General features: G+C 39.6%; 1 protein-coding gene across 1 annotated transcript; it reads left to right on the forward strand.

Annotated features, from left to right (window-relative positions):
* On the forward strand, positions 1-10,397 carry LOC116078139 (putative Dol-P-Glc:Glc(2)Man(9)GlcNAc(2)-PP-Dol alpha-1,2-glucosyltransferase). Its single transcript, XM_031353121.1, has 3 exons — positions 1-290; positions 1,633-1,830; positions 3,390-10,397. Exons 1-3 carry the CDS (start codon positions 120-122, stop codon positions 4,443-4,445), a joined length of 1,425 nt encoding a protein of 474 aa, XP_031208981.1. The 5' UTR covers positions 1-119; the 3' UTR covers positions 4,446-10,397.
* Positions 10,398-11,713: the final 1,316 nt, after the last annotated feature.

Below are 11,713 nucleotides of genomic sequence, written 5' to 3' on the forward strand. Positions count from 1 at the left end.
GCATCCATTGCGTTCCGGCCCTGCAGTACTTCGTCCGGCAGCACCGGGCCGTGGAACCTGCGTTCCGGGCTCGGCGCTCCGGGCTGCCCAGGGCTGGGCCCGGGACGCGGCTGGCCGCCATGGCGCAGCTGGAGGGCTATTACTTCTCGGCCGCCTTGAGCTGCACCTTCCTGGTGTCCTGCCTGCTCTTCTCCGCCTTCAGCCGCGCTCTGCGTGAGCCTTACATGGACGAGATCTTCCACCTGCCGCAGGCGCAGCGTTACTGTGAGGGCCGCTTCTCTCTGTCCCAGGTTGGTCTCTGCTGGCCCTGCCCCGGGACGGACTCCTCCCAGCCTGTGCCCTAACCTCTCCCCGTCTGCCCTCCCAGACTTAAAACGTGAAGGGAGCTGGCTAGTGACTGGACCTAGCCCTGAGATTTATGGCACGTTTGCTAGGTGAATGCATAAAGAGCAGGTGATGCGGGAAATGCGGACATCAGATTATAGCTCCTTATGGCAACTGACCAATTTATCTTACTAAGCCCTAGGACTAGAGACATGCAGGTGCCCCTTGAAAATGCAGAAAAAGAAAACTAAAGCCTGTGAGGTTTTCCACTCAGTATTTTGAACGCGGAATGGAGAATCTTAGGGCACCAAAAAGTTGATAGTTTTATTCTAACTTCATTCTTAGTTGTTTTTTAGAAACCTACTGTTGCCTGGATTAAATTGGCAACTAGTCAGATTGCATCGTTAAAAAAAATACATATTTGACTACATAAATATACATAGTGCAAAGATAAATGTAGGATCCTTATCTCGTAAATGCAATAGGGGTTGCTTCTCTAAACACAAAGTTTGCTGAAAACTTGATTTCTTGGTGCTGTTACTGTTGCCTTTCTCATTTTAAGGACCACTCACCTGCAAAATAATAGTAATTACAGTCTCTAATACAGGATGTGCTGCAAGATGTGAAGCAAGGTTAAACACAAGTCCCAAATTTAAGCACAAGTCCCAAATTGACAGATTTTTGTGATTAGAAATCTCGTAATGCAGTCTTTCTCAATACTTACATATCTTGAGATCCACCAGAGTTCTAATTATCGTTTGCCTGGTGATTTGTAACATTGGGACTTGGGCAGTTTAGTCGCAGAATATACATTTTCTAAAGAGCAAGCCTTAGAAAGGAGAAGTGATTATAACTTACTGTCGGTTGGTTGTTATCACCTTAATAATTGCAGACAGATTTGAGGCAGGGAGCAAAACGTTCTTAAAATGGGGCTGTGGTGGTAGCTCAGGGGTTGAGAGCTCTTACTGTTCTACCAGACTTTTCCGTACCCACAACCATCGATCAGTAACTCCAGTTCCAGAGGATCCAATGCCACCTTCTGGCTTCCTTGGGTACCTGCATTTAAATGTTGCAAATATACTCAGCTGCATGGGCACACACACTGAATCTTGAAAATAAAACTTAAGAGCTATCTAGTCTGCCGGGATTTATTTAATTATTTGTAGAATATCTTCTCCAAGTTCTTCATTATTGGAACAAGTGAAACTTGATTTTTTTCTTGACATTTTATGTCAAGAGAATAATTATTGCTCTGCTTGATTTTCTTTTCTTTTCTTTTTCTTGATTTTCTTGTCTTTTCTTTTGAAGTGGGATCCTATGATTACTACATTACCTGGCCTGTATCTGGTGTCAGTTGGAGTGGTCAAACCTGCCATGTGGATCCTTGGATGGTCTGAACATGTTGTCTGCTCCATTGGAATGCTCAGATTTGTCAATCTTCTCTTCAGTGTTGGCAACTTCTATTTACTGTATTTGCTTTTCAGGAAAGTACAACCCAGAAACAAGGTATGTGCAGAATAAGGTTCTAGCAAGTGTCTGTGCACTAAAGTCCACAGTTAGGAATTGGCTTCATAAGATGGAAGAAAATGTCCACCAGTTAGCATGGGTGTATGTTTTTTAAAGCTCAGTGGAAAGTCTCAACTTATGTGGAGAAGATTCTTGCATGTAAATACTGGAAAAACTGTATTTGAAAATCTAAGGTAGATGTTTGTTAGTGAACAAAAACAGTTTAAGAGTTCCATGATTTCCTCAGGAACTTAGGTCCTCTTCAGTGGACATGAGTTTTAGCTGAGGAGTTTTGGTGTGATTTTATAATGCAAGTCTTGGAGGTAGATTGCCTGGGTTTAAAATTAATCCTGGCCACAGCTTATATTAACTTGAGCAGATTACTCCCTTTGTGATTTTATGTTTCTGTCAATTTGAAGTAATTTAAATTAAATATCAAATAGTAATAATAAATTTGTCTCATTGAATTTATATTCAGAGTAAATGAGCTTAATAAATGGAGGTGCTCAGGCTAGTACCTAATACAACATTTCAATAAATGTCAACTGTGGCAGTAATGCTTATAAGGTCTTTTCAGCAGGATGAATTATGAAAAGGAGGTAGGCATAAAAATACTGTGAGAATTCAGACGATACATGCCAGCAGCAGAGAGATACTGTCTCAGCCTGATGGAGTGAAGGGAGAAAGGAAGGCATTGTAAATGGCATTTACAAGACAAAGAGTTCAGAAGCAACACGATGTAATATATATGCTAAGTTTACAAGCTTTTGTGAAGCTTTACCTTTTGATTGATTGATTGATTGATTGATTGATTGATTGATTGATTGATTGATTGAGACAGGATCTCACTATATAGCTCTGGTTGACCTCAAACTCTATGTGTAGTTTTGCCTGGCCTAGAACTCACAGAGATCCAGCTGTCTCTGCTTTCCAAGTGCTGAGATTAAAGGCATGTGTCACCATACCTGGCCTGAGGAGGACTTTAATCAAAGAGATTCAAAACACTTAACTAAAATTGTCAGAAAAGGTAAAAGAAGACGTTTGAGTTTACAGTAGGCCTGCATGCTTTTTAAAAGGAAAAAAATCTTTGTAATTTTGTCATACAAAAAGTAAGATCACTGGGCAAGGTATTTAGTACTGTTTGCACACTTCTGATGACTTTAGTGTAGAGATCTGAAGGGCTGTCTTTAATGAAGGGGTGATGATGACGGCTGAGATGTAAGTTCAGGGTGATGCAGCTGTTCACATCTTAACTGTGTTCTAGTCCCTGCATTCCTCATGTGCCTTAGATCCAGTGACCACTGAATGATTTCTTCTGTGATTGAAAAGATTTAAAGCTATTAAGAGCTCTGCCTCATTAGTATTTTAACAGTTTGCAAGCTGATTAATGTAACTAACAATTACCAGAAGTAGTCTTAAACATGGTGTTGCAAAGCCAGAAATACAATTCATTTAATTTAAACTTAAGTGAATATTTAAATAAATCTCTTTATTAATTCAACAAGAAAATGTCATATTTATTTTATCCTAAAAATAATGTTTTTTCTTTTTCCTTCAAGGCTTCTTCAAGTATCCAGAGAATCTTGTCAACGTTAACGCTAGCGGTATTTCCGACCCTCTATTTTTTTAACTTTCTCTACTATACGGAAGCAGGGTCTGTATTCTTCACGCTTTTTGCTTATTTGATGTGTCTTTACGGCAACCATAGGACTTCCGCCTTGCTTGGATTTTGTGGCTTCATGTTTCGTCAGACCAACATCATCTGGGTGGCCTTCTGTGCAGGACACATCATTGCACAGAAGTGCGGTGAGGCCTGGAAAACAGAACTGCAGAAGAAGAAGGAGGAGAGGCTGCCCCCCGCTAAGGGACCGTTCTCAGAACTCAGAAGAGTTCTGCAGTTTCTGCTGGTGTACTTCATGTCCCTTAAGAACCTGAGGATGCTTTTCCTTTTGACCTGGCCCTACGTGCTTCTGCTCTTGGCGTTTTTGGCTTTTGTGGTAGTTAATGGTGGGATTGTTGTTGGCGACCGGAGTAGTCACGAGGCCTGTCTCCATTTCCCTCAGTTGTTCTACTTCTTCTCCTTTACCGCCTTCTTCTCCTTCCCTCACCTACTTTCTCCGACCAGAGTCAAGACTTTTCTTAGCTTAGTTTGGAAACGTAGAATTCAGTTCTCTGTGATCGCGTTAGTCTCGATATTTTTGGTTTGGAAATTCACTTATGTCCATAAGTATCTATTGGCAGACAATAGGCATTACACATTTTATGTGTGGAAAAGAATATTTCAGAGACATGAAGTTGTCAAATATTTATTAGTTCCAGCCTACATTTTTGCTGGCTGGGCTATAGCTGACTCTTTAAAGTCTAAGTCAGTTTTCTGGAATTTAATGTTTTTTGTATGCTTGGTTGCTTCTACAGTTCCTCAGAAACTTCTAGAATTCCGTTACTTCATTTTACCATACATTATTTATAGGCTTAACATACCTCTGCCACCCATATCTAGGCTTGTTTGTGAACTGAGTTGCTATACAATTGTTAATTTTCTAACTTTTTATATCTTTCTGAACAAGACTTTTCAGTGGCCAAATAGTCAGGGCGTCCAGAGGTTTATGTGGTAGTGGCGGAGCTTTAAAGACTCTTCCTACAGCAGCAAATAACTGGTTACATAGAAGTGGAATTGCTTTTAAGTAAATTCAGGGAAATGAAAAGAATTAAATTTGAGACTAGCCTAAAAGCTCTGAATAATAATAACAAAGTTGCTGCAGTCATCTTGAGAATCTTTTCAGACATGGGAACTTTTCTCTGTGTGTGTGTACGTTTACGGGGCTGAGTAAGTTCTTCACCAACTTTCTTTTGTAAACAACTGCAAGGAATTTGAAAACTGTTTACAAATAAATGATCCAGCAATATTTCTGAGTAAAATTGTAAGATATTGTAATAAATATAGCTCCGATCTTAGAATAGATGTACAGACATAACAAATCATTAACTAGAGGCTTTGAGATGTCTAAGAAACAGGTATTTTAATTTACAGTGTAGGAGTGATGAAGCCATTTGAACTAATTCCTTATTTGACATTTATGCAGGCCAAAGATTAACTGTATTGATTATAACACTTTTTATAGATAATCTTTTTGAAATACTGCTCTGTTAATTATCCAGGCTCCTGCACAAAACCAACTACAAAACTTATGGCTTCAGAGTTTTTCCTCACATTCGTCTAGGCAGCACCTAAACTCAGGTGTTGCCAGAGCTTACTCTTTCGGGATCTGAGAGTCCATTGTCCCTTTTTGGCTCACTCCAGCAATTGCTTAGAGGACCCTTATTTTTGGACAGGTTCCTGGAGTCTATCTGTCTTCATAGAACTGTCTCCACTGGCTTTTTGTGCAGTTAATGCCATTGGGTTTAGGGATCCTCTGATTCAGGGTAATGCTACCTGGAGAACCTTGATTATCTAAGAGTTTTTAAAGTAAGGTCCCATTCATAGGTCCAACATCATTTTTGTGTTTGTGTGTGGGGGGGATGTCCTTGCTTAGAGCTTTTAGGTAAAAGTTTGTTTTTAAACAGGCAAAAGAAAAGAAAGCAAGTGGCTGAGGTCGTATAATTTACATTTGTCCCCGTTATCCAAACAAACCAGAAGATCTCAAAACATGAGAGAAGTCACTGGTTTAGTTTCATTTCATAATTTAGTGAGCTCTAGTGGGTGTGACTCTGGGGTTTGCTTTGTCTGGCTTTCAGTTGTGTTCTACTGTTGAAAGTTTATTTATTGTCACTGTTACAGACACTGTTGCTTAGTCCTGTGCTGTGACTGTAAACATGAAACTGTAACTCGAGTTTACTTAGCCCACTCTTCCTTCTGAACTTCACACACACACACACACACACACACACACACCCCAAAGGGACAAAAACCTTTCCTTTTATTGTTGGATATACAACTTGAAAACTACTTGTGTAAAAGTTCCAAACATAGTCCTGTGGTCAGCCAGCACAGACCATCGCTCTGTTAGATCCTTAGGAGGTTTGACTCGAGTGCAACAGTGATTGAATTGTTATCAGATCAGGACGCTTCCTGACGGTTTATCATGATAGAGAGCTAAGTCCAGGAAGCTGGAAGTGCAAGTACTTATAGTTGAATACAACAACTGCCGGCTGATGCTCTTAGTCCTGGAGTTTTGTGCCTGCAGTCTGGAGGAAAACACTTTGTCCCCTGTAATGGAAGGAGGCTCCTTTCAGATGTGTTGGTCACTTCTGAACTAGGAGGCATCGTAGGAGTCTACAGAGAGAGAAGCGGATATCGGTATTCACCACTTTCCCTAAAGTATTGGAAGCAGGACTTGGCATTTCAGACAAAATGCCAGGAATTAAATGGTGCTATTTATTTGTTACTGTGATTTTAAAACTGGATGCATGTTGATACTTTTAAAGTAGAGGCTTGGCTAAACTGGCTTGGGCAGTTGACAAGTTGATGCTCATTTGCTGATACATTTCTCAATCTTTGTAACTAAGTATGTGAGAGAAAAGGGCTTCACATAGCAGGGCGGCTCACTTTTGGTTGTTCAAAATAACAGAGCCATTTCTGAAATCGTTTCACTTGGAAAAAAAAACCTTGCTTTTACAAATAAAAAATATATTTCTGCCTTATATTTTTAAAAAGAATTATCAAGTATTTTTCATTAGACTTGACTTTATTGGTTAGTTAGTGATCATAAGGGGCTCAGTGGTTAAAAGCTTGAGCCACCCTTGCAGGGACCCGTGAGGCTCCTGGTCCCTAGGGCAGCACATAACCACTTAGAGCTCCACCTCTAGGGCACTGACTGCAGGCCTCTGGCTCTGCAGTCTCCTGTACTCACCTGCATACCACCCACCACCCACACACATTTAAGTTAAAAATTCTAAAAGGTCATAGACAATATCACCGGCTGAAGGGGTTGTGGCGCTCGGCGTTCTCCATCACTGTTCCAGTAGGATATTTTAAAGCCTGAGCGGCTTTAGGCTCAGTAATCAGTTGAACCAGCTCTACTTTACGTGAAAATCCACAGACACAGCCTATTTCTCAGATCTCTTAGTAAGAGTTTGTGTGCAGTGTATTTGTTTACACCGACGCCTTCCGTGGATACTCCTTTTGTGGCTGTGTCTCACCAAGGGATGTGGAAGTAGTGTTTTGTACTTTACACCTAGTAGATAATCTTGCAAGAGGAATTTCTGTTTTCACAGACATCTGTTTTTGTGCTGTTATAAAATACTCACTATAAACAATGCAATTGACTTATAGGGAATAGTCTAGGCTAAGACATGTTTCTAGTGTGAACTCAACTGACGTGACATTGTGCTCGTCACCTTTGTCTAGAGAGGAGAAGGGTTCACAACTTTCATTTATCATTCCTAGAGAGTGAACATATATTCTAGGTCCAGTTCAAACTTGTATTCAGATAAAATCATGTTTATTGTCTTAGAGCAATTAGAAAGTCTCCAAGTGTTAAGACAAGTGTAATGTACATAATATTTTTCATAGAGGAAATTAAAGTAAGATGTAGAAAAGAAGTCCTTGATTTTTGGCTCAAGAATAAAAAGACAGATTGTTCAAGGACAGTTGTTTGTTCCTAATCTCAAATGATAATGTAATGTCTGAACTCTAGTTAGTACCTGGTGTGAGCCCTACTGTGCTTCAACAGGGATTCATGCAGTAGTACATATCCATAAAGCTCATAAACATGCCATATGACGTGTAGTGGGTACATTTGTACTAAATGGAATTTCCAGTATAGAAGGAAGCAGATATTGTAAAAAAGTACCATATAACCAACTCAATTTAGGAAGTAAATTGTATTTTATAGTAAGAGCCATCCTGACCTCTCTTCTCCATGTTTTTTGACTGTTATTTTCTGTACTGATGAGTGCAGACATGTACATTTCATATGCTCTGTCTGCAGTAGGATATGATTTTAATAGTACCATTTAAGATGTGAGATCATTCAGTATTATAGTAAGTTTTGGTGATTTCCCTTACTTAATCAGGACATTTCAACCAGTTAGAGACTTCTTGTTTGGTTTTAGCTCTTTGGAGGATTTACTTCATTTTCTTTGGGTACATTTTATATATTTGAAGTCAATGGCAATATGCTGTTAAGAAACATATAATAAATTAGATACTGGTGACATAATTTTAATATATCCATGATTCCAGCACCAAATCCCATAATGTTTGAAAATTATTTCTAAAGTAAATTTTGTGATATTAGATAATCCAATAATCTATATTATTTAAGATATTGATTAATGGCCATTTCTTCATATCTTAGACACTGTTAGAGCAAAAGTAGGTCAGATTTCTTTTTCTTTCAAAAAGTAACTATTATATGGAATTTGCATTCAGAAATTTGATCAGTTCAGTTTCTGTGAGCCGTGTTTATCACTGTCCTGCTCAAGATGAGTAAGAATGAAAAGAATTAGAGTAGTCATCTGTATCAGTGGTGGTTTGCTGGTTGTTACACACACACACACACACACACACAAATCATAAAGCTGTGAGTTTTTGCTGTTCTGCTTCACTCGCAAAGCTTATTAAGAGGAAATACGGAGGGGAGGGAGGTCTCTTCTCTGTACTGCTCAGACCCTCATAGCATGCTACTATGTGAGTCACATGTTTCTGAAATTCTTAAGAGCATTTTAGAGAAAAATGAATAAATTGGTAAACACTTAGGTTTTATTATAAGACGAATTCTTAAACAAATTGTTGATGTTTAATTGGAAAAGCATAGCTCCCATAACAATAAGTTCTTACAGTCCCTTGAAAGCATTATATGTCATACATTGCTTTAAATGTAGATCAGAGGTCAAAAAATAGGTGTTAACTCAAAAACTGCACCTTTTCTGTTTTAGTTATGTAGTCTCTTCGGGAACTAGGGCTCCCCTAGATAGGTTTTGTATTTACTAAATATTTTGTCAGGAGATCTTCAGTGACTTGAGAGGGTAGATGGGAAGTCTCAAGGTGTCTCCAAACCTGCCATTTTTAACGTGGGTTCATTGCAGCTAATATTCTTTATATTCTTTGGTATGTCAAGTATTCAAGTATTCTCTTGAAATATTCTGCCTTTCATATATTTTGTTTCTGAAATAAAGTGGACGTTTAGCTCTTGTTATCCTGTTTTTGAAATTGAGTTATACAACCGAGCCAAAGGTGGTATAGAATTTCAGTGTACCAGTAATGTAGTATTTATCTTACATACATTTGTATTTCTTTGTTAGTACACAAAGGTATCTGGGTCTCCCTGTAGTGATGAATAGGAACTAGTGTGTAATGAAATGACAATGACTAGGTGATGACAATGCTGCGTTTTATTGTACTCTTGTAACTTTTTCTACTAGTCTAGGTTAAACTTTTTATAGTTTTGTATTGTTTTGAACCACAGAGATTTATAATTCTCCACCTTTGTTCATTATTGTTTGTTGCTCAGGAAGGGTCTCCTAGTCCAGGCTAGCCTGGAATTTGCAATGTAGCTAAGAGTGACCTTGAACTCCTGAATCTCTTTTTGCCTCTACCTCTGGACTGCTGGGATTGTGGGCATGCTGCAGCATGCCTAGTTTATACAGTGCTGGGGATCAAACGTAGGACTTAAAGCCTGCTCGGCAAGTACTCTGCCAGATGGGCTGAATCCTCGGCCCTGCTTGCTGTGTACTGTGACGGAAAATGTTTCCTGAGTTACGTGAATGAAGGCAGTGTAGAACCAGAAGGCACTTGCTCATGATTATGTCTCTGATGGCGTGTCCTAACATACCCTGCCATGGGACTGTTTACCGTGTGCATTTGGGGGTTGTTTCTGATAGTAGTGATGGATTTGGAAACAACTGTACTGTCTACTTGAGTCTCATTGTTTCTTAGTTCTCTGTGTTAACTGTATCGCACACATGGAGAAACTGAGGAGGGGCTGTCTAATCTTAGAGACTAAGTAGAAAGAGATGATGTGTCTAATGTTACAAAGTAGCTGTGTGAGCTCCAGTTTATGAGTAGGAAACCTGACAAGAATCCGGGCTCTTAGCTGCAGCTGATTGAAGGAGTGGGGAAAGACACTAAATCTACCTTCATTTTTGTAACATTTTAGAAAAAAAAAAAATTCCATGGAAAATAGAACTTCACTACTTTTCTAGATCAGTTGAGGCACATACAAATGGTCTCTTCCAGAGTAGACAGTCTCTCCCATGTGTCATCACTGCCTCAGATTGTTTTGTGTGAGCACAAAATCTATAGCACAGGCCCAAGTTGTCAGCCCTATTTACCAGGCAGCAAAGATCTTTGATATCCGATAGAGATGTAGTTGCTTAAAACTTAATGTCTCAAAAGAACTTTGGAAATAAATGGTTGTTTTAAACTGATCTGTGATTTTTAAATAATTCTTTCTGAAAGAATTTGATCTTTATTTTAAATATGTGTATATACATTTTAAATGTTTTTTAAAGTTTTACATTTTGTTACATTAAAAACTGCAGTTGACTAAAATTGTGATTCATGTCATTTAAACTCTTGAATAAACCTATTTATAAGAATAAAAGCTTTTTAAATAGTTGTTCAGTATATTGGTAAATTAATTCATATTTTGTAGTATATTTTGCTCTCTTGACATGCTCTTAGTCCAGCCTGAGGGCTGACTGCTTTCTACCCTCTACTTCAAGGCATTTTCCTACCCAACTTTAAACAACTGGTCTTACAACAAAAGGAGTGTTAACATTTTAAGTATCTGTAGAAGTGCCCATCACTACCCTGGGTATGCAGAATTTACTAATACTTTCACAATGACTGGTCAGTTGAGTTACTGGATGGTCACACTGAATTTCTGGCTTGGGGTTTTTTGTTAGTCTAGGTCCATAGAAAAGCTGAAACATACCAACACCTCCACTTTGGAAAGACTCAAACTTGGACTTTAGCCATTACAAAGAGATTGTTACTGTTGTGTTTTCACTCTTCTTGGGTGTGGACTGTCACCTCACACCATGCTAAGAGGTATGACTTAGAACACACACCTGGGGCTCTCCTCTGTGACTCTTCTAGGACACCATCTATTTACAACTGTTTTGGCTGTCTGGAATTCTATCACAACGTAAGTTATTTCAGCTTTCTCATATTAGGAATCCTTGGGAATGTGGTCCACCTAGTAAAATCTCTACTGAATTTAGCAACTTTGTACATACGTAAAGTACATTCTGATTGGTATGACCCCCCTCCCACCTCTGTTGCCCATGCAAGTCCTTTCCTATATACCTTTCTGAGACCCATTGAGTTTAAACAGGATGATCAGTGTGATCGTGGATGAGTTTGGCGCTGACATCCTGGGAATCTGACCAGTGGGAACACAGCTGAAGACAAGGACTGCCCTTCCACTTGCTGTGGCCAGTGGAGCCGTGGGCACCCCAGGCACCTGGAAAGGAGGGTAATGGTACAGTTGTAGGACTCAGTTCATTTAGGGAATTTCTTTTTCCCACCGTTATTTATATAGCATTTAGCTACTAAAGATAACACTTAAAACATGTTTGGTCAGTCTTTATGACCCCTCTCTTCCATTCTCTTGAGTTCCTTTCACTGCACCTCCTGTATCTGGGATTGTGGATATCTGTGTTGTGGGAACTATCTAGAGCTAGCCCCTGTGCCAGGTGATCTCACTTGCTGGTTCTCTCGGCCCACCAACTCACAGCCTTGCTGGGCCACGTGGCTACCACCAGGCCATCTCTCGGACAGGGCCCCCAAGTTCCTCTCGCTTTCACACAAAGCCCCACGCACCCCTGGTTAGCCATCTCAACAGCTTATACTTCCACGTTGCTGTTCAACACCAAAGGAAGTCAGGACTGGAACTAAGCAGGTGAGGAATTACCCGGCAGAATCAATACTCTTAGT

This window comes from Mastomys coucha, unplaced genomic scaffold (assembly GCF_008632895.1).
Source record: "Mastomys coucha isolate ucsf_1 unplaced genomic scaffold, UCSF_Mcou_1 pScaffold11, whole genome shotgun sequence".
Lineage (NCBI taxonomy): Eukaryota > Metazoa > Chordata > Mammalia > Rodentia > Muridae > Mastomys > Mastomys coucha.

Coding starts and splice junctions, on each gene's coding strand:
- LOC116078139 (XM_031353121.1), top strand. CDS start 120: ATGGCGCAGCTGGAGGGCTATTACTTCTCGGCCGCCTTGAGCTGCACC. Junction 291..1,632: donor GCCGCTTCTCTCTGTCCCAG/GTTGGTCTCTGC, acceptor TTTCTTTTGAAG/TGGGATCCTATGATTACTAC. Junction 1,831..3,389: donor AAGTACAACCCAGAAACAAG/GTATGTGCAGAA, acceptor TTTTCCTTCAAG/GCTTCTTCAAGTATCCAGAG.